The 23,370-nt window shown below is 26.8% G+C and overlaps 1 protein-coding gene across 5 annotated transcripts in view; it reads left to right on the top strand.

Annotated features, from left to right (window-relative positions):
* The window catches only part of LOC100204026 (uncharacterized), an 82,318-nt gene that overhangs the window by 41,593 nt on the left and 17,355 nt on the right, over window positions 1-23,370 (top strand). For all 5 annotated transcript variants that reach the window (XM_065800500.1, XM_065800503.1, XM_065800501.1 and 2 more), the window contains exons 4-7: window positions 7,568-7,730; window positions 7,875-8,111; window positions 9,267-9,431; window positions 16,766-16,922. In XM_065800500.1, coding sequence (XP_065656572.1) covers window positions 7,568-7,730; window positions 7,875-8,111; window positions 9,267-9,431; window positions 16,766-16,922 — 722 coding nt within the window. The remainder of the gene's footprint in view (window positions 1-7,567; window positions 7,731-7,874; window positions 8,112-9,266; window positions 9,432-16,765; window positions 16,923-23,370) is intronic.

Genomic DNA, 23,370 nt, shown 5'->3' with positions numbered 1-23,370 from the left:
CCGGTAAGGCTTGATATATATATATATATATATTTATATTTATATATATATATATGAAAAAATGAGTTTTTTCATATATATATATTCATATCATATATATATATATATATATTCATTTTGAATGGGCGACTTTGAATTTGAAAATGAATTCCTTTTAGAAATAATATTTATAAATTATTTTTAAACTTGACTTTTGGCTATCAATTATAACAAATATTCTATTGGCACTTTAGTAAGTAAAGTTGTGCAGAAATTGAGTAAAAGAGTGGTAAAAACAAATGGTTAAAATACATTAAAGTCCAGTTTGAAATAATGTATAATCAGATATAGGTGTGGCTACATTGTCTGTTACTGGTTTTATTTATCAGTTCTACAGCTCTTTTATCTGTTTTCTGAACAAATTTACAAAAGTGCAGATTTATTTTGTTAGAAAATACAATGAATTTAAACAAAAACAAAAAGAACAAAATTGGTAAGTCATGTAATTGCATACTTGACAATGATTATAAGAAAAAATATAGGTGTGATATGTATGATATAAAATATATAGTAGTATGTCAGGCAAAGTCAATGATACACAACAAAAATGATCTGATCTTCTTAATCACCTAATTCCATTTATACTATGCCAGGCCCATAGGATTATTTCATTCTTTGAACACCGCTGCAATGCCAGTATTATAGTTAAATAAGATTTATTTTCAGCATTAAAATAATAACTTTTTTTTCTTCCAGTACATGGAGACATTTACAAAAAAGTTTATAATCGATTATAAATAGCATTGTAGAAATGTCAACTGACCAATGTTTAGATGAAAAGTGCTAGAACTCAAGCTTTAGGATTATCTAAAAAAAGATGTCAGCATTTAAACATCTTTTAAGGAAAAAAATCATGTACAAAATAAAAATTAACTTAAAGATCTTAACATAATTGATGCTAAAACTAAAACATTGTTAAACAGTTCAACTGAGATTTTTTTTACAGTATTAATATTGACAACCTGGCCATGGATAATTTAGTGCAATAAAGTATGCGCTTCAATACGCTTTAATCCTGAATTTGATTTCAAAAGTGTTCATAAAAGAAGACTATTACCAAAAAGCATTGATTCTAATATACATTCTCAGAAGATTTTAATTTTCATACATTTTACAGATCAGAATTAAACAAATTTTTAGATACTCTAGTTTTATCTTCTGAGCATTTGAAAAAATGAATTCAACTAGATAACCACTGTTAATTTTATTAAAAGCACTGTTTTGTACCAAACACTTTAAATAAATCACTTTGAAAATTATAAAATTATTTCTTTCAGATTGTGATGCATCTATAATAGGTGATTATGATGAAATTTGTTCTAAGTTTTTAGTTTTGATTCATTGCTGTAATGACATTTCTATGTCATCAGAAACTTTTAATGTATCAGAAATGCAGGAGAAACTTTTGCCAACTATAAACATAATATTGGGATCAATAATAACAGCACCCATAGGTACATCATCCAGGGCATAAAAATCTGCGAGGTCCAAAATTTGTTTGTTTTTTTTAGTGTTTTTATTATTACCTATTAAATGGGTTTTTATGCATAAATATTTTCAAAGGATGTTGCTATAAAAATATGAAAGCCATGAAGCTCTTATGGCTTCCGCATCACGAGGCCATAAGGGTTATTAAATAAACAAACATACAGCAAATTAAAATTGATCATTAGTTATTTCAAATCCACAATGCACGTTGATTGACTAAAAAACTTGATGCTTCTTAATACTAACAAAAATATAGACATAGTTGATTTAAAAAAGGTTGTTAAAATAGGCGTCAATAATAATCCATTCTCTGGTTTAAGAAATATCCTAGTTATTTATTAAACAAGAAAAAAAAAATTTTTTTTGACGAAATAAATAAGTTTTAACTGAGAAGTTATTATTGTTGCATATGATTCTGCATAGAGAACGCATATTATGCATTATAATACTAGGATGATTAATCATCCTAGTATTATACATTTATAATACTAGGATGATTAAATTTAATATATATATATATATATATATATATATATATATATATATATATATATATATATATATATATATATATATATATATATATATATATATATATATATATAGGGCCAACGCAAACACATATTTTTAGCTGTAAGTAGAAAAAAATGCAGATTTTTTATTTTCATTAAATTTAATCATTCTAGTATAGTAATGTTTGATTACTAAAGAACAGAGTATAATGCATAATATATGTATGTATGTATGTATGTATGTATATATATATATATATATATATATATATATATATATATATATATATATATATGGAGTAAAAGTTGATATATTTTTTTAAGAGGTTTTTAGGGAAACATTTATTGATTACATTAAAAAGAATTTTAATTATGTTTGTTCTGATGTTAAGTGCAATATGCTCAAATCTAATGATATTTTGTGTTCGTAATATTTTTCTTTTGTTGGAGTTTTTAATAGTGATATTTTCTTTAAGGCTGCAAGAACTAAGCACCATTAAAAAATGGCGTAGCTAGCTCAAATACCTCTTTGCTCTATAAAATATTCCATATGCAGTTTATTATCAGTGTCAGTAGGAAATTAATTGTATTAGAAGTTTTGGTAAGGCAGGTGGCAAATCACCTTCTACTAAAAGGTTCAATAACTGGAAGAACATATATGTTCGCATAAAAGAACACGAACAATATAACAGCCACCAGTTATTTACAATAGCATGTGCTTTGGGAAAAAAACCACATTATTGATCACCTTGACCAACACAATTCACAAAAAATAAAAGAAAGACACATGGTCTTGGAACATGTTATAGACATTATTAAGTTAATTGTTAAACAGGGGTTGCCCTACAGGTCACATGAACACGAAGCTGCATATATGTTGGAGAATACCAATGGTATTCAGTATGGTAATTTTCTTGAAATCTTGTTACTGTTGTTAAAGGCTCTTTTCTTCAATCTTATATCAACAGCATTATCTGCTAGCTTAGGGAAGAAAAATAATGGTAGAGGAACTTTTACTACATACTAGATTATTTTGTGGTTTCTGGTAATGACTATAATCATGCTAGCCTACATTCATCTTATATTAAATGTTTGTATTGAACTACAATAACAATATTATTAGTAGGAACAAAAAGAATGTTTAAAAAAGGCTGTTTAAAGTCAATAATCAATGTTAATTTAAAATAATAAGCTGAAGAAAAAAGTACACCAAATTAAATCACATATCACACTCTAAAAATAACCAATAGAAATTTACACCTAAATATCGTATAAAGAAACTAGAAGAATTAAAGTGTAAGAATCTTTTTAAAAATGTTTAAAAAAAATAACAACAGCAATAACAACAACAACAACAGAAACTTTAGAACTATTTAGTTGTTATTTTTTTAAAGCTGTATCAAAACTTTTTTCAAAGATATGATAATGAAATGGTTATAGAAAAAACAATGGGAAGCGGAACTATGGTTTGTTTACTTAGTTAAAACTGCATTCAGGCTTGCTCCACTTTCTTTAATGAAAATGTGTCAAAATCAAATCTGAAAATCTAGAATGTAATCAAATCATTCTTTTATTAAAACTTTAAATCCAATAAAGTATCAAAAAAAAATGCCACAATTTTCATGCCACAATTTTTGCTGAATATTCCAACATCCTAGTAGCAATCATCTCCCAATAATAAGTGTTACCATCATTATCTGTCATTTCCATCCTATATTAATCTTAAGAAAATTTTTAAGTTTTTTCATCAGCTTACCGCTTTTTGTTGAAAGCAACCAAAAACCAAAAAAGAAAACCCAATCATATTCTTTATCCCCAAATTTACTAAAAGCTCATCTCTTACAATATGCACAATGAACATTTTTCTGAAAATAAGTTTATGTTTTTTATTGAAAACCTTTATAAAAAAGATCTTTACTAGTTTCCAACTTACAGACTTGTTAACAGATCTGGTCTGTTTTTTTATTGGAGTTTTTACTCTACCAAATAAGTTATAGTTGTTAATTTTTGGGACACAATTTTACGGTACGTAATCATGAAAAAAAGATTTAAAGACTTTAGAGCATTTTAGCATTATCTTAAAGCTTTTAGCATTATGTTAAAGTTGTCTAAGTTTTATAGTTATAGTGTTATTGGTTAAATAACTGTTTAGATCAACACTCTAGCATATTATCAATTTAATATATCAATATATTGTTACATCAATACTCTGCCCAGACTTCTGTTTCCATATTTGGAATCAAAATGCTTATTCATTTTTTTTAAATGCATTTTAAACCTGCTTTTTAAAATTTTCAATTTCATATTAAACACAAATATGAGCTATAAAGAATTTTGATTGTAAATATATACCTTATATCCTATGACATATATTTACAAATATATACCTTATATCCTATGACATATATTTACAAATATATACCTTATATCCTATGACATATATTTACAAATATACACTGAGGCATATTCGTATGGACGCATCAATTTTTTTCTCTTTGTCTTAATTTTTTACTATGAATTGTCAACATTGCATTTAACTATGCATGCAAGTTATTATCAAAATAATTGTTGTGTTGTGGGCTAATAAAAATCACAAAAAATTTTTTTCTATATGTCTTTATTAACATGAGAGTATGTTTGATATACAAAAGCACATTTTTTAATTGGAATATATCTATAGACGCAATCAGGTTAATAACGGTAATTATTGATTTTTAATCACTTTTACACAAATAAATTGATAAATTTTAGTGTAATTTGATCTTTTGCTCTTCCAGTATCATTTTTATTGCATTTTACGAAATGCTTAAAGGAAAGTATTTGACAGATACTGAAAAAATACAAATTAATTTATATCGTGACTCAGAAATCTCACCAGCACTTTCTATACGAGAAATAGCAAGAAAAATTGGAAGATCTGACCATGTTGTACGAAACTACATTGCAAAAGGTGACAATTACGGTGTAAAAAAAGCAACAAACGGCAACAAAGTATTAACAAGTTGGCAAGCTAATTGAATTCGCTTCGAAGCAACCAAAAATAAATCGAATGCAACACAAATAAAGGATAAATTATTATTGCCTGTCACCAATAAACATGTTGCACATATTCTACGTACAAAACCAAACGTAAAGTGGAAGAAACCACACCAAAAACAAATGTTAAAAAAACACCATAAAATTGCTAGATTACAGTTTGCTAAAAACCATATGCATTGGACTCATGAGTGGCAAAACGTAATATTTTCAGATGAAAAAAGCTCAATTTAGATAGTCCGGACTCTTACAGTTGTTATTGGCATGATCTAAGAGGAATAAATGACCCACAAACAAAACAAAATTATGGAGGAGGAAGTTTAATGGTTTGGGGTAGATTTTCTTATTCAGGAAAATTGACTCTGTGTTGTGGTTTCCCTAAAATGAACTCGATAAAGTATACAGAAATGTTGGATGATGTTCTCATAACTTATATGAATGAAAACATGGACGATAATGCCATATTTCAGCAAGATAATGCTGCAATTCACATATCTAGGCATTCTATGAAATGGTTTAAAGACCACAACATCCCGATTCTCGAATGGCCAGCTTGTAGCCCGGACTTAAATCCAATCGAGAACGTGTGGGGAATGTTATCAAGAAAAGTTTATGACGCTAAAGCAGCCGGACACCAATTTAAAACTGTTACTGAGTTAAAGTGTAAAATCCTTGAAACATGGTCCGAGTTGGTTCAAACTACACTTCAACGACTAGTAGAGTCAATGAAAGGCAGAATTTTTTAGGTGATCCAGTGTAATGGAGGACATAGGCATTACTAATTTCCGTCTTTTAATGTCAAAAATATGACTGCGTCTATAGATTGATTCCAATTAAAAAATGTACTTTTGTATGTCAAATATACTCTCATGTTAATAAATACACATAGAAAAGTTTTTTTGTGATTTTTATTAGCCCACAACACAACAATTATTTTGATAACTTGCATGCATATCAGTTGACAATTCAAAGAAAAAAATTAAGACAAAGAGAAAAAAATAGATGCGTCTAAACGAATATGCCTCAGTGTATATCTTATATCCTATGACATATATTTACAAATATATTTAAGGTATTGATAATATCGAAGTGAGTATCAGATAATAAAAAATCATTATTTTAACATTAATGATATACTTAATGATATTATTAATTTAAAAATAATTGGGCTGCATAGAATGTGATCCAACCAAGATGACACAGAGCAAATCCATCATTGCTGACATATATAAAGGCATTATTAAGACAGTTTATGTCTGACTATCAATTTAAATTGAAGACTTATATTACATTTAATCAATTTGTTTTCTAATGCATGATTAGAATAGTCTTCATAAAATCTAGACTCAATATTGCTGTTAAAATCACTAACAATAACTGTGTTCAAAGTATCAGTTTCTTCTATAACTGATTTTATTTTTGAATATTTATCCATATAGTTATGAAGACTATGCTCATTATTATAATTTGTTTAGCGTGTTTACTTTTATAAGCAAAATAGGCTCAATATTGACAGAAATTTGTAAACATGTAATTTTAGGAATAGACCCTTAGACCAAGCTTCTGTAGACATTTATTCAGAAAGTCAGAAATTATATACAAGAACTTTTATCTTTGTCAAAGACATTTTAATCATGTTTATTTATTTATTTTTTTATCCATTGATTTAACCAAAAATTGAAAATTACAAATTTTTATAATTTTACAAAATTAGGTTAGGTGTCACTCATATAGTTAACAACTAGTCATTGGAGTGACACATAAATAAAATAAGCAAACAAACAAAAATATTAACAGCTGTATTAATAAATAAAAGCAAACGTAAACTAAATTAATTAAAAAAAAAAAGGATTAATCTATAATAAATTAGATAAAAAGACAAAAAAGTACGAAAATACTCAATAATAACAACAATAAAAATAATTTGCAACCAAATAAACAACACAAATAATAACAAACTTTACTATGTTTATGTCTTAACATATTTTGTTTTAAGCATCAACCATTGCTGCTTCTATTACCTCTACTATAAATAGCAGTAGTACAAATAAGTTGGGAAGGTTACCACCTAAATAACAATAGATTATTAACTATTGTTATTTAGGTGGAGGTATATATATACCCTTAACTACCCTTATTAATTTTTATTATTTATTTTATTACACAGGGACTAAAAAATTTCAGTACTCGGTGTAGTTAAGGCGATTTACAAATTATTCGAAAACTTTTATTTGGAATTAGCATGATTTTATCAGCGTATTATGTCCAAACAAAAGCTTTAAATGGTATAATTGTTAAACTATAATGTTCATTTCACCTAAAAAACATATTAATTTAATTCAAATTTGGATGAGCGATTGTGATTTTAAGATGATTTTTTAATTTTTATGAATATGTATATAAATTAGCAAATAAATAATAATTTAAGTGTATTTGTTTTGTTTTCTTCATTTATTGTGTTTTGTTATAGCTTTAAATGTTTATTTTAAAAGGCTCATTGAAAAAGCAAAACAAGATTTTGAAGAAGCAGCTAAAAACTTTTTTGTAAACACCATAAATCTTGGCAAGCAACTACGACCCAAAGCATTATGGGGTTTTTATGGATTTCCGGACTGCTTTGCTCATGAAGAAAACCACTACCAATGTTCTCCTGAGGTATGCCTTTCATTCACAATGTTCTTCTGAGGTAATGTTCTTCTGAGGTAATGTGTATTTGTTTTATTCTTGGTTAAATAAAAGTGTAAAGAAAACAGAAAATGTTGTTTGAAGTTATTCATAGTTTATATTTTGTTATTAAAGGTTCAAAAATATAATGATCGCTTGGATTGGTTATTCCAATCAAGTACTGCATTGTTTCCATCTATGTATCTTCTTGATGAACATCCAGATAACAGAGATTATGTTTTAGGAAGGTTGCGTGAAACCTTAAGATTTGCATCAAAGGGAGTTGGAAAAAATAACAGAAATATTCCAATTTTTGCGTACCACAGAAATATTTATGAAAATAATCCTTTGGCTTTCAATTTTCTGACTAAGGTAATTAATTAGCTATCATAAATATATTTACATCAGGGTTGAAAATCAAAAAATCCCAATGAACCTACCAAAAAATTTTAATAAAACCCCTGGAAACATATTCAAATTGTTTTTTTTAAATAAGAATTTCTTTTCCTTTTTTTAACAAGTTCATTGCTAACAAGGATTGTTTCCTAAAATAACTAGACCAATAAAAGCTTTTTGACCATTAAAAAATAGTTACAGTAAAAGGATGTGACTGAATCATGAGTCATGCAAAATTGAGTTTTATTTGATTAAACAAGAGATAAAAGCTTGCTTGAGCAGTAACTTTGTCTGCATTTTGCAATGTTTCAAAGTGTCTGAGATTGGGGAATGATGATTCAGACACTTTTAGGTTGGCATTTAGGCTACCATCACTAACTGCCGACCCAAATCTTAAGGGCTGCCGACCCAAATCTTAAGGGCTGCTTTCTCTTTTCTACAAATACTACCATGTTTGCTCAAGCTATCATCCATTATTCCATCAACAAAAAATCAATCTTACGTTTCTTATCATTCAGCTTAATTGCATCTTTTTACTGTAACTGCTATCTTATCCTCAAAAAAGTTTTTTTTATAAATTTTTTTCCCACGAATATTTGTGTTTTGGAGTTCTCTTCCATAATTATGTTACTGAAAGATAAACTTTCAGTGACATAATTATGGAAGAGATTTACAGACTAAAAAAACAAGAGTTTTTTAAGTCTTCTGTCAATTGCTTTCTTGCTTTTTAGTTCTCTACTTTGTTTACTGTTAACTCCCAACTTAATTAGTGCTTGCAGCCATTTTAGAAATATTCAAAGTTTTTAAAATATTTATCATTATATAATGTAATTAAATTACTTTGTTTTAAATAATATTGTTATTGCAAACAATTAAAAAAAAATTTTAAGTTTTTATAAAATTATATGTTTATCATTATATTATCAAAAAAGCCTTTAAAAAATATTTGTTTATCATTTTATGTAATTAAATAATTTTTTTTAGTCATGTTGTTATTGTAAACTTTAAGCCTTCTTGCTGTATTTTATTATTATTATTATTTTAACTTAAAACTATTATTATTTATAGTACTGTTGTTTTTATTATCATATTATTATGTTATTATTATTATTGAATGTAATTTTTTTATAGGCAGATTTAGATAACACAGTTGGTTTGGCTGCTGATATTGGAGCATCTGGAATAATTGTATGGGGTAATCGATTTGATGAAAATACATCACCTGAGGTTTGCCATAAAATTGACACATATATTGCAACAAAACTTGGTCCCTATATCCAGAATAAGCAAAGACAAGTATTTACTTTTGAACATTTAAAAAAAAGTTTACTATATTTTTAAATTTATTATTCTTAATGTTATTTTCAATTTTTCAAGAAAATCAATCAATTTTTAGCTTTGAGACTTGAAAATTTAGTTTTAATTAATATATATATTAATTTTTTTATATATTAATTTCTCTCTCTCTATATATATACATATATAGAGAGTATATTATAGTGGATATATATATACAGGGCTTGTGATGAAGTGGGCGCGATCATGCCGCACTCGTGAAAAACGCTCGTAAACGGTATTTTTAAACCTTCTAGGCACGATAAGAAACCCTCGCTTAGCTTATAACGAGAGTATAAAATCACGCTCATTCAAAAGTTTGGGACAGAAAAAATAATAAGCATTTAAATGGTTTTTTTATAAAATATTTGTAATTAAGTTTTTTAGCTAATGATAAAACTTGTTGATTTAACAGTAAAACTCCATCTTCCTTATACTTATATCCTTATAAAAGTACTTATATAAAATATAAGCATTGCGTCACTTGCTTTCTGCACGTTTCTGTTTTGCTGTTTTGTCAGCATTTTTTCGTTTTGCACTAACATAATGAATCAACAGTTTGAAGTCGTTACAGCCAATTTCAATAATGGAATGTTAACTATTTTAACCAAGTGTGTGTGGAAACACAATGTGAATATAAAAATGTGCAAATGAAATAGGAACAGAAAATGAGGAAATAACTATAAGAAAGTTAAAGCTGAATATTTTAGATTTTGTAAAAACGTCAAGTAAGATTTATTTGATTTATTGTTAATAATATTCCACACATCTTTTATAATAAAAATAAATTTTCATCATGGAAATTTTTTTAAATTCATTTTTGTATATAGTATAGATTTTAAATTAATTAAAAACGTTTCTGCTGTTTAGAATTTTTTGATAATAAAAAAAAGCGATATTTAAGTAAGAAATTACAAAAAAATATATTTAATAATTATTAATTAATTTACAAAAAAAATTAATAATTAAAAAAATATCAAGAAATATAAAAACTGTTACTCGTAAATATTAAGTTAACAGCGTTTTAAATACATATCAAAACATCAAAAGTAAAAAATTTTAGCCACAAATTTATTCTTCAATACATACTATATATATATATCAGGCCTTGTTACGAGATTTCGCTGCGTAGCGAAAATGCGTAGCGCATTTCTAAGTAACTTAACTCAGCAAATATATTTTGCATCGTTAGAAGTTATATTAAGTTTTTGTATACTCACAGCACTCAGTTAACAATTCATGTAGAATTTGTACAAAATGGCATCTTGCTACAAAAAATAGAGAATATAGTAGTAGAGAATATAGTCTATATTCTCTCTATAATATAGAGAGTAGAAATGATTGCCGTTTATCATAATTTTATGTTATTAACCTTCTAGCATACAGCATTGGGAACTAAAAACTATAAGACTTATAGTTTTTAGTTCCCAATACTTATACATAAGACTCAACTAAATTTGTAAATGCCATTTAATAATAAATTCAATTATACAAAAAAAAAAATTCTTTTTTTCTCTAATATTTATAAAATTCATTTGTTTTCTTTTATTTTTAACAAATTTATAAGCTTATTTAATTATTTTTTTTTTGTAAATTGATATAGCCATTTAAAATGTATATCGGTTTCACCGCTAGGAACTAAAATCGCCGCCATCTTGGGAGGCCAATTTTAACTTCAACTTTTTTCGGAAAAAACAATACAACCAGCTATCCAGTTATATTTTCAGATCAGTGAACTCAGCAAATATATTTTGCATCGTTAGAAGTTATATTACGTCACTAGCGTCTTTTCAAGTACCGCATTGTAATTAAAGTTATTTTATTAACGCGTTAAAAATCATACAAACAGTTTTTTTTTTCTCACTATAACAAAAGTTACAAATAAAATCCAAGTTCCTATTTAAAAAATCATTTTTATTATTTTTTTCAAATATGAACTAAATTTTATTTTGAAAAAAATATTTTTTTTATAAAATGTAACATAATATTTGTTTATTTTCTTATAATTTTACAGTTGGTTTTTGCTTATTTTATTAACTTTTAATAAATTTATTTTGTGAACTCTTTTTAATAATGTTTTTAAACAATAAAGAGTTTTTTTTTATTATTTATCAGTAACCGATAATATATTTGTGATCATAATTTATTTTCATAAGTTAAATGAACGTCATTAAAGCTTTACATTATTGAATTAACAATAAACAAAATATCTTATTTATAAAATATTTACATCAAAATAAATCGTGCATTTTTTAAATTATTATATATAATTTTTATATTTAAAAGGAATTTATATATTTAATTCCTTAAGATAAAACTTAAAACACTTTATTTTCTTTAACTAATTTTTAACAACAAAAAATTTATTAAAATAACTGTTTCTTTAACAAAAAATCTATCAGTTTGCAATTGCGGTTTTAAATGCCATTTTGTTATTTTATAAAGTTTTTAATGTTAAATATTAAAACATGATAAAATAATACAGTTGAAAAATGTTTTCTTTTCGGTATGAATTGTTGATTATTTTAAATAGGTATTGCTAATTTTCGTCATTTTTCTTTATTTTTTAATCATTTATTTTTGTACTCATAAGTTGTTTCATTTGAAATCAACAAGATTAAGTTATAGTTTTTATATTTAGAAGAAGAGAATCAAATAGGTGTATTTTAAGATACAATACTTACGACTTTATTTCTTCTAAACAAGCTTCTTAACAAGGCTGTTATTAGAACTTATTAGGCGTTTTTGTTTGGTTGCTTTTTTTTACCATTAATAGTTTAAAAAAATAGTGATCTGGCACAAATATAAAACAAGAAGTTGAGAAATATAAAAAACTACATTATTGAAGTATTATAAATGCGCTATTGTAGATACTACTTCAAACATTGACGAATGAAAATCATATAACAAATAGTAAGCTTTTTATAAACAGTCTTCCGCAATTTTCAAATTTCAAGATCGCTCTCGCGGCCCTGACCCCGAGTGTGCATAATTTTTCCAAATGACAACTTGGCAATTTTCTTCATCACAAGCCCTTTATATATATATATATATATATATATATATATATATATATATATATATATATATATATATATATATATATATATATATATATATATATATATATATATATATATGTATATATATATATATATATATATATATATGTGTATATAAATATATATATATATATATATATATATATATATATATATATATATATATATATATATATATATATATATATATATGTATATATATATACACATACATACAGAGCCGGCTCGCGGGTATTTCTTAGTGTGTGCAAAAAAAAAATGCCGCCTTAATTCTTAATTAGCCTTTTAAAAATATCAGAGAACAACAATCGGCTTAAATGAATGAAATTTTTATCTTCATAGTGTTGATTGGGCAAAAGTTGCCCTAACACCAGTTTATAACCTTTATACTTTTATTTTTAAAATTTTATCTAAAATGGTCTTTTTAAGTAAAATGAGTAGAGTGTTATATTTATACAAAAAAATGAAAGCAAAAATGTACAAATACTCCTTCAGTTGCTCTAATTAAAGAAAAAATCATTATTCTAAATTGAAAAAAAAATTAAACTCATATTAACTTCTGGTATTTATCATTAAATTCATACACTATTGACTTCTTTTTTATACATTTAAAAAATGAAAATACAATCGAATTTTTAAGTTTGAATTAAAAGTATGGAAAATTCGAAAATTTTTTGAAACCTAAGTTATAATTTTTTTATTGTTTTGGAAGTGGCACTCTTCTGGCTTTCATTTGAGCAAATTTAAGTCTCAGCTCCCTCATATTTAATGACTTTGTTGTTTTGCTCTCAATAGAAATAATCCAAAGTCCATTCAGCTTATCTTGACTGATGTTTGATCGTAAATAGTTTTTGATCAACTTTAGTTTGGAAAAAGATTTTTCGCCTTGACAGATAGTGTCAGGAACTGTTAGTAAAATTCTCAATGCAATGCGAGTATTGGGGAATATTTCTTCAAGATCACGTGTAAATATAAATGTTAGAACATCTAGTGGATTTTTTTTATCTGTTTTTCGTGACAACAAACAAAGTTCAGTCATCAATTCTTCACTAGAAATATCCTTTTCGTCTTTGTCGGTTAAAGTTTCTTCCAAAAAATTACAATTATCTCTCAATATACCTTCTTTTATGTTTGAAATATTCGGAATTTCAAATAAGAACTGAAAAGGAGACATGGTTGTTCTAAAGTCTTCAAAACGCTCCTTCATAGATTTAATGGCATGACTGAAAAGTATATCATAGAAATTTTTTTTGAATTTTGATCTGGAATCTAAAACAGGAACTCGGTTTGTTTCAACTTTGTCTAAAAACTTTTTTTTCTTCCTGACTCTTTCAGTTGACAGATCGGTAAACTCGAATGTTAGACCCGAAGTTGTTGCCAAAATTTTTGCTGTGGTAACGTACTCATCAAATTCAGTCTGATTGTAACTGGATTCCAAAAATGCTACAGTGGATTTTAATAATTTTAATACGAAATTTTGACATTTAATGAACTTGACTGAATAATTTTGTTTGTGCAGTTTATTTCGTTCAATACATCATGCCAAATAACAATTCCATATATGAGTCCAAAGTATCCATTTTAGCAGCAATGGATTCAACTGATAATTTGGTGGTTCCATCACAATCACTTTTGGCAACTTCACGCAACGCTTCATAAATCTTTTGAATATTTTCCTTGATCGCTTTTACAGCTTTGATGTGATTCTCCCATCTTGTATCACTTAAAGATTTAACTGTAAGTGATGGACACTTCGATTCTAAAATACTCCAACGTTTTGTGGAACCGGAAAAAAAGTTATAAAGGCTTTGAATAATTACGAAAAATATCACAATTTCCAATCCAACTTTTACAGAATCAACAACAACAAGATTAAGTGAATGTGCTGTACAAGAGACAAAGAGTGCTTGTTTATTTCTAAAATTTTCTTTTGTAAGCCCTTGTTTTTGCCTCTTATATTTGCACCATTGTCGTATGCCTAACCTCTCATATCTTCAAGTGGAAGTTTATTTTCATTCAATGAAGCCACAATTTTTTGCTCCAATCCATGACATGTAAAATTAAATTTTGTTTATATACGTTTCTTAACTTTTAACATATATTACATCAAAAAAATCAGAAAAATTTCAAAAATTTACAAACCTGTGGTATCATCAATAATAATAAAATTTAAGAAACTCTCTCGGATGTCAACAACCACTGAATCGTTATGTTTTTTTATGACTAGATATCGAATAATAAGAGTTAACTGTTTCTGATGACTGGCATCTGGTGTGCAATCCGCAATAATGGAGTAGTATTTGGCTTTCTGAATTTTTTTAAGGATTTCCTCTCTAGTAGCACGAGTCACTAACTGAACAATTTCTTCTTGGATTTTTTTGCTTAAGTAATGAGTTTTGTTTGGATTTTCCCCTGCTTTGGAGACATGATATTCCATAATTGGGTCAAATTCTGCCATAAGTTCAACTATTTTTCGGAAATTTCTATTGTTTTCTTCATACAGTTTATCAGATGATCCTCTAAATACTATGTTTTGTGATGCCATCATAATGATTATGGAAATTATCCTTTTTAAAACATTATCCCATCGATCAATTTCATTCAAAAGTTGCGTTTCCCTTAAACAATCAACAGTTTTTGAACTTTGCAATCTTCTTTTCAACTCCATCCAATTGCCATAGCTTTCAATATGATCAACACTAACTTCATGCCTTGTTAAATTTTGTGATAAATGCCTCCAGTCAGCAGATCCTGTTCTTGCAAGGGAAATATCTGTAATGTTAAATAGTTTACAACAGAAACAGAATATTTTATTCACTTTTTCTGAATAAATCAGCCATGATCTAGAATGACTTTCACCATTCGAAATTTTTTGGCAAAAAAAGTTTCAGCTGAAGGAACGATTATCATAATTTCTTGGGTAACTGTTTAATTGACGGTTTACAGGGCCATTTATAACTATTTCTTGAGTATTATGGTTTGCAAGAGTCTGAGGCCAATCAGAAATTTCTTCCCATGTACAAAAAGGGAGCACCCCAGTTAAATTATCTCGATTCTCACTCGAGAATCGAATTTTGCTAGATTCTCTGTTTTGGTTCAATTCTTCACCTTCCATCTCGATTTCATGTACTCTGATCTCAATTGAATTGATTTATATGGCAAAGTTTTTATATCAGAATCATTGTTGGGGCTATAAAATGTTTCAGAATTTAAAAAAGTATCTAGTTTAGTTTGGTTTTTATCATGTTCTTCCTGTTTCTTTAGCTGTTTTAGATGATACTGAAAACCGGACAACTTTTTTCTTTTATCCATTTTCAAGAAATTTAATAACAATAAAAGTTACATAAAGTTTCTCACTTCTAAATAAGATTTTTAGTTTAGTTAGAAAATATTTAATACTTTCGTAATTATTGTTAAACATACTAATAAAAAAATAAAAATTACTAACATGTTTAAACCACTGATCAACTATAATAATAAAGCTATTATGATAAAAACATTGAAAACCCGCCAAATCAAAGAAAAAAATTCTATTGGTACTAAAATATGTTGAATAAGCAAAAAAGAGTCCCGGAACTTTCTTCAGAGACATTTTTATAAGTAAACTGTTCACAAAAATTAAATATTGAAATATCGATGTAATTTTTTACATATATATATAATAATAATTTTTATCAGAACAAAGAATTTTTTTGGCAAATTTTCATTTAAGTTGATCTTATAATTTGCCGCCCCTAGAAATTTGCCGCCTGTGTGCATTGCACACTTGGCACACGCCACCAGCCGGCCCTTTATACATACATATATATATATATATATATATATATATATATACATACATATATATATATATATATATATATACATATATATATATATATATATATATATATATATATATATATATATATATATATATACATACATATATATATATATATATATATATGTATATATATATATATATATATATATGTATATATATATATATGTATATATATGTGTACTCTAGTATCACTAGAGTATATCACTATGACAAATTAATGAAATTCTGAAATAAAAAGATAAATAAAAATAAACGAGAAAATGAAAATAACAGTATAGACATCATTAATAATAGGAGCAGTAACAATAATAATAATGATAGTAACAATAAAAAACATAAAAACATATAAAATAGTCATAAAAATTATTGTTTTGTTATTATTGTTGTAATTTGTTAAAAAAATTTAGGTAGAAAGTTGCAACAATTTAAAGTGCAATCGTCGTGGTCAATGTGTAAAAAGTTCATTACTGACAACTGAGCTTTTAAAAGACTTTGAAATTGAAGAAAGAAAAGAGTCCTGCCAATCTCCAATGACTTTGTTACCAATCGGTAAAAAAGACCAAGGTATAATGTATGTTTTAAATACGACAGATGATCATTTTTAAATTAAATTTTTAATAAACATTTTTAAATTTCAATAAAAGTTATTTGATTAAATTAGTTTTTTTAAAATAAATAAATTTCCAGTTCTTGTAAAAAGAATTCTTTTAACTGCTTTATCATTAGAATAGGAACCACGTGCTTAATCATCATCATCATCATCATCATCATCATCATCATCATCATCATCATCATCATCATCATCATCATCATCATCATCATCATCATCACCATCATTATAATTATCATCATAGGATAAGATATTCATTATTGTTATCACTTAATTCTAATTGGTCTGGCACCATTTTTATATCCTATATCAGTAGAGATGCCGTGTTGAATAGGATTCTTTGACATATATCTATATCTGTACATTGAATTTTCTTTTTTTACCTTAAAGTTTAAATTTCATCCATGAAAGGTCTACTAGATTTTTTTATTGTGTCACTGTTGTTGTTCCCATGTCAAATAATGGAAAGATAAAATGACAAATAGTTGTAAAAATAATAAAAAATAACTATACTGCACGGTAAACGCACCTATAATTCTAAGCCAAGAAGCACTTCACTAGAGGCTTTAGTTAAACATTAGTAGACTTTTAATTATTTAGGACTATTTGTAACTATTTATAACTTTTATTGTTATTAGTGTGGTCAGTAATATATTTTTCGGTTGAGAGACTAAAACATCCCTCAAAAGGAGGTCACTCCGCAAAGTCCGTAAAAATTACCGTAAATTTGATCAAAACACGGCCAAGAATTTTTGCGCTTGATATTTCTACGTCAGTGGGTTGTAATGGAAATGAATTTTCCAAGTTTGATAAAACTATATTGAGTTTTGTGAAACGAAGGTTTTAAATGTTAATGTTAGATTTTTTGCTGCGTATTTTGCTAAAAGATTTTTTTTACGATGCAAATTGGACTAGAGGTAGACCTAAACCCAAATTCTAGTACTAGTATGATCCAGTTGTTTTGGCGAAACCGATAATTAGACTAAAAGGTTTCTGCCAGAAATAGTTTTTTGTAATACTACGCAGACAATTTTTTAAAAATAAAGTTAATAACAATTGAATGTTAATAACTATTGAGATAATGCTTCTGGTATTAATATTTAGCAGATTGTTTCTAATGTCAAATCTTAAATACAAATACTAGAAAGTGTCTACATTTTTATGTAATAATCATGTCCTGTAGCCAGGGAATCGACTATGATCACTAGACTCGTTTGGTATTTCCACACTCCAACTTTGTTGTCATCTTCATTCCACTGTTGAAAATTACCCACTACTGTCTTCTTTCTCCGTTACCGCATCCATCCCCGTAAAACAGTAAGTATTAAGGTAAAATATCTGATTTGTGAGAATTAAATCAAATAATTCATTTCTTAAACATACTTTTCGCGGGTTAGTAAAAACCAAAACTGCTGCTCCCATTTCACGGAGAACTCAACTTTTAAAATCTTGTAATGTTGTTGAGCGCTTTTCTAACGCTACGAATACAAAGATTGTAATCTTTTTGATGGTTTAAATTTTAACATTTCAAAAAAAATCAGGGGTAGTAGTAGCAGAGGACTCATAGAAAATTAGGAATATCAGATCAACGAAAGAAAAAGATTGATAAGAAAAATATAGATCTTTTAAATGTCATTTTGTAAAAATATAAATATAAAATAATACCATATAAAAAATGCCATGTAAAACAATATGTAAAATACTTACCGAATGTTGGAGACTTTTATTTATTATATATTTTATTTATATATTTTAATTTATTTGGGTTCCCCCAGTTCTTTTCTAACTGGAATTCCGTTTTCCTTTTTAATGGCATTTGAAAATTTCTTTAAGACCTTTGCCAAATCTTCGCAAACTTCACTGGTATCAATAGTTGATTCATCGACATCATATGTTAAGTTTTTTATCTGATTTAACATATCGCGAATGTGTGAAAAAGTTGAAGTTGTTATAAGGGTTTTTTTCATCGAGTCATCAAGTTCGGGAGACGAACGCTCTCCGTATGACATTGATTCATCGGCGATTTAACATGGACTTGGTGGGTTAATTGGAATGTATACAGTATTCTCATCATCATTATCTAGAGTCAGGAAAGGAGAATTTCTATATAATGATGACAAAGAATTCCATGACCATGTTTCAGGAAATCTTTTAAATACCAGGAAAAAATGCTTGCATAAATATGCAGATTCACGCCAACTTTTGCAAGAACATTTCGGCATCAATTTGTCACTTCCAAAATCTACAGTATAACTTTTATGATTACCTGAGAAACTGTTTACCGTAAATACTCCATGACGTTGTAGCCAAGCTCCAGTCATCTTAGAGTCATTAGCAAGCGCAATCTTCTCTAAACAGTTTTTGATAAAATCATGTGGTCTGTTGATTAGATATTCAGGAACAGTTGTATTATAGAGTTTATAGCTGGAGTGCAATTTAAGGTTCGCTTCTTTATAGCTAAATAAATTAATTAAAAAGCTGAATTTCATAAAACTACGACACTTTTGCAATACATTTGCAATTCTTTACATTTTATTTAGTTTAATTATGTACTATTATATATACACGCATTACTATTGCAAATATGAATGCTCGTGTGTATAAAAGTATATGTATATGTGTATAATTATAACTTTTTAACTAAATTATAGAATTCCAGAAAAATTTATATTTAAACATAATGAAATTACTACTGTAAACCTATAAAATATAAATGTAAAATATAAATAAACTAAAAAAAAAGTAAATAACTTCTCTAGTTTATCAGGAAAGAATTCTTCAATTAGGATTGTGAGCATGCTAGTAATTGAGGAGTTTTTATATCGTTGAAGGTATGAATATTTAAACGATTGGTTTTGTCGTTCTACACCATTATTTGTATTGCAATTCACTAAAAATCTATCACTTCGATATGCCCAAACCCATCTCTATAAACATAATTGATAAATCTAAAACTTTTACATTTCTCTGTACCATACTTATAGTATCATATAGATAATGATAGTTAAACACCTGATTAATTAATTATCAGATGTTCACCTTCTAAATGTTACCTCTTTAACGTTTAGCCAGTATCTTGAGATATACCCTTTGAATTTAATGAAATTAGCACCCCAATAATCAGAAGAAACAAGACAGGTTATTGCCAAATCCATTTCCTTTTCATTCCATGCTCTGGCAATGCGTCTTAAAATTGCAAGTATTTCCACTTTATGATTTGAACAGCCATTGCTTTTTTTGTTTATCCAACGTTCCCATGCCTGCTCTCTGTGAAAATCACAAATCAGAACATGTGTACCTAAACATAATGGTAAAGACTTTTTAAAAGTTATCACCATATGCAAACCATGCCAAGCAAAGTCACTAAAAATGATTAATTACTGCAAAATTCAAAACTTTTGAACCACTTAAATTGATGCTTCATATTTTAAGAGTGTTCATGGAACATGAAATTTAACTAGTGGTAAAAAAAATTAACTTTATCTGAAAACATGGGTTAAAAATTGGAAAAAATTTGATGATTTGACATTTCAGTGGAGAAATATATAACACCATCACGGAGAAATTTTAGGTTGATTTAGGATTCACATAATTAAAACAATATCAACTAATATTTTTAATATACCTGCAAAAACTGCCTCAAGTGCATCTATCTCCTCATTACAGTAGTCTGTCATGCAAAATGACGGATGGAAAGATTGGTTCCATGACTTTAAAACATTTAACGCCTCCAATATTGAAACTTTTGTCTCGTTTTCAGTTACAAATGTAGCTATAATTTGATAATCTATATTTGTTTTCACTGTCACAAAGAACAATGGCAGCAAATACCTTGTAGTACGATATGTGGCATCAAGTAGAAGAATTTCTTCTCCATAACGCTTCATTAGTTTTTTTTGCCAACAAGTTTGATAAAGAAAAAGGAATGTTCCAGCATCACTAACCTCAACATTTTGCTCACATTTTGGTCGAAAAAATATATTAACTGTTGGATCAGTTTCTTTCAAAGCGTCAATCTTCTTTAAAAGACATTCTTGATCTATCATTGAATACCTAAGCACGAGTAATTAAATAAGATTTAACATTTGTATATAAAATCTTATTTAATTATGTATAGTTATTCAATGATAGATAAAAACTACCAGCTTAGTAACTCTCCTATCAACCTATTCTATAAGGTTAAAAAATATATATTAAATAGATTAAAATATACCTGAGTTTGCGTTGTGCTTTTACAATATGTAATCTTATAGTTTTATTTCTAGGAAAAAATCTTCTGTTATTGAACAGGGGATTTTGATTTTCAAACATTTCTTTTACTTTAATCCTAAGCAACCTTTTCATTTCTCTGAGATTTAAAATTCCTTCTTTCACATATTGTTCAATCTGCATTGAAAGTTGAGGATCTATCATTTGGGAAATTAGTTCAATCTAAAAATCGTTTAAACAATTTATCAAAAAAATAAAATTAAAACAATACAGAATAATATGATATATTTTTATAAGTTGGAGATGGAAAATATTTTATTATACCTTATTCCCAACTGGATGATTTTCATGACAAGACAAATCATCTATTACCAGCACTATCTTTCTAATGACACTATCTTTCTCAAATGACCCATTCTTGATACTATTTCTGAGTAATTTTGATGCATTTTTTCTTCGCCATTCAGTTGATTCTAAAATCTATAAATACAAACTGACTACTGAATTAAATGTGAAAATCTTAAAATAAAACAAAAAATATACACAGAAACAAATTAATATATATATATATATATATATATATATATATATATATATATATAAATATATATATATACATATATATATATATATATATATATATATATATATATATATATATATATATATATATATATATATATATATATATATATATATATATATACATTCATAGAAACAAATTTAAAATAATAATGACCTTAAATTCTGGGAAGAGTATAATTTCTCTCATAACAACTTGAGCTGGGCACATAAACTTCTTGCTGTCCTGAAGAACTACATTTTTTTTGTGGTAATGATGATTAGCAATGCCCTAGTTTGATAATACCATATATCTATTAAAATGCAGACAAGTCATATTAAGAATATTGATTGGACATCATCATCATATCTTTTTTGATTATTGCATTCATTTTGTGTGCTGTTATTATTGATGAATTATTAATAATACTATTACGTGTTAATATTATATATCAGTTAATGACATTTGTCACTTGGACGTATTTGGTGCTATTACACTAATTATTTACAACATTACACTGTTGTATTATTTATATTGGTATATTTGTCGTGTTATATGTAAATAATGTTTTAGCTAGAGACCAAGAGATATATATAAAGATGAAAGTTTAAAAGAAGAGAGGATCGTTTCATTGTAAGAGATAAAAAATTACTTTGATATCGCAACATTTTGTGTTAAAATTAAGTTCCTTTGCAAAAATCTTTTGCAAAAATGTAGAGACCATTATATGCATACAAAATGCAAGTTTGAGTTTGCTATTGAAAAAATTATTATAATGTGCCTAAATTGGGAACTTTACTGTATAACTTAATTTTAAAAATTTGAAATATAAAATAGCAATTTACTTTTTTTTTATTTTCTTCTCTGCATTTCTTTTTGGCTGCTAAATTTCTATCAAATCCATGATGGCAGTCCAACACCTTAGATGTTGAAATCATGTAAGGTATTCCAGAGAATGGAACAACATCATCTTCCCATAACACTTTTCGACTTTTTGCAAACACATTATCTACAAAAATAAAACTCAGCCATTAGCCAAGCTACTGAATTCAAAAAAAAGCCATCATAATTTAAAACTTAGAGTTTATAATATACGCCCAAATAAAAGAATACAGGTTTAATGTGATATATGTAATGACATAAGCACATAAACAACTTAAAAGTCCCAGGTAAAGTAGGTACATGGAAGCCTGTGCTCTTAGAAATGATGTTAGTATGGAAAGCCTTTAGGAATTAGTTCTCCACATAAGAAAAAAGCCTCTAAAAGAAACAGGAAAGTTAAGACTAATAAGTCGTGCTCATTGACAACACAACAGTATTGTCACACAGACACAACAGTGATGTAAAGGATTGGAGGGAATACTAAATCAAATAGTTCTGTTTGATAAGATTGGAAACTTTCTGCTAGTTTTTGTATGAAAAATACAAACTAACAGATAGATTAAAATAAATTTCAATGTACTTTTTATTAATTTGTAAGAATAAAAACCTACTAAAAAAGATTGACAACAGCATAATTACTTTTTAATTACATCTAAATAACAGAAAAACAATTATAAAGTTAAAACCTATCTTTCCAAAATTTTTTCCAACTTTGAAAACTGCATATCGTGTAGTTGTTTGCAGTTCAT

Source organism: Hydra vulgaris, chromosome 06, assembly GCF_038396675.1.
Source record: "Hydra vulgaris chromosome 06, alternate assembly HydraT2T_AEP".
Lineage (NCBI taxonomy): Eukaryota > Metazoa > Cnidaria > Hydrozoa > Anthoathecata > Hydridae > Hydra > Hydra vulgaris.
This window is presented reverse-complemented; position numbering and strand designations above follow the sequence as displayed.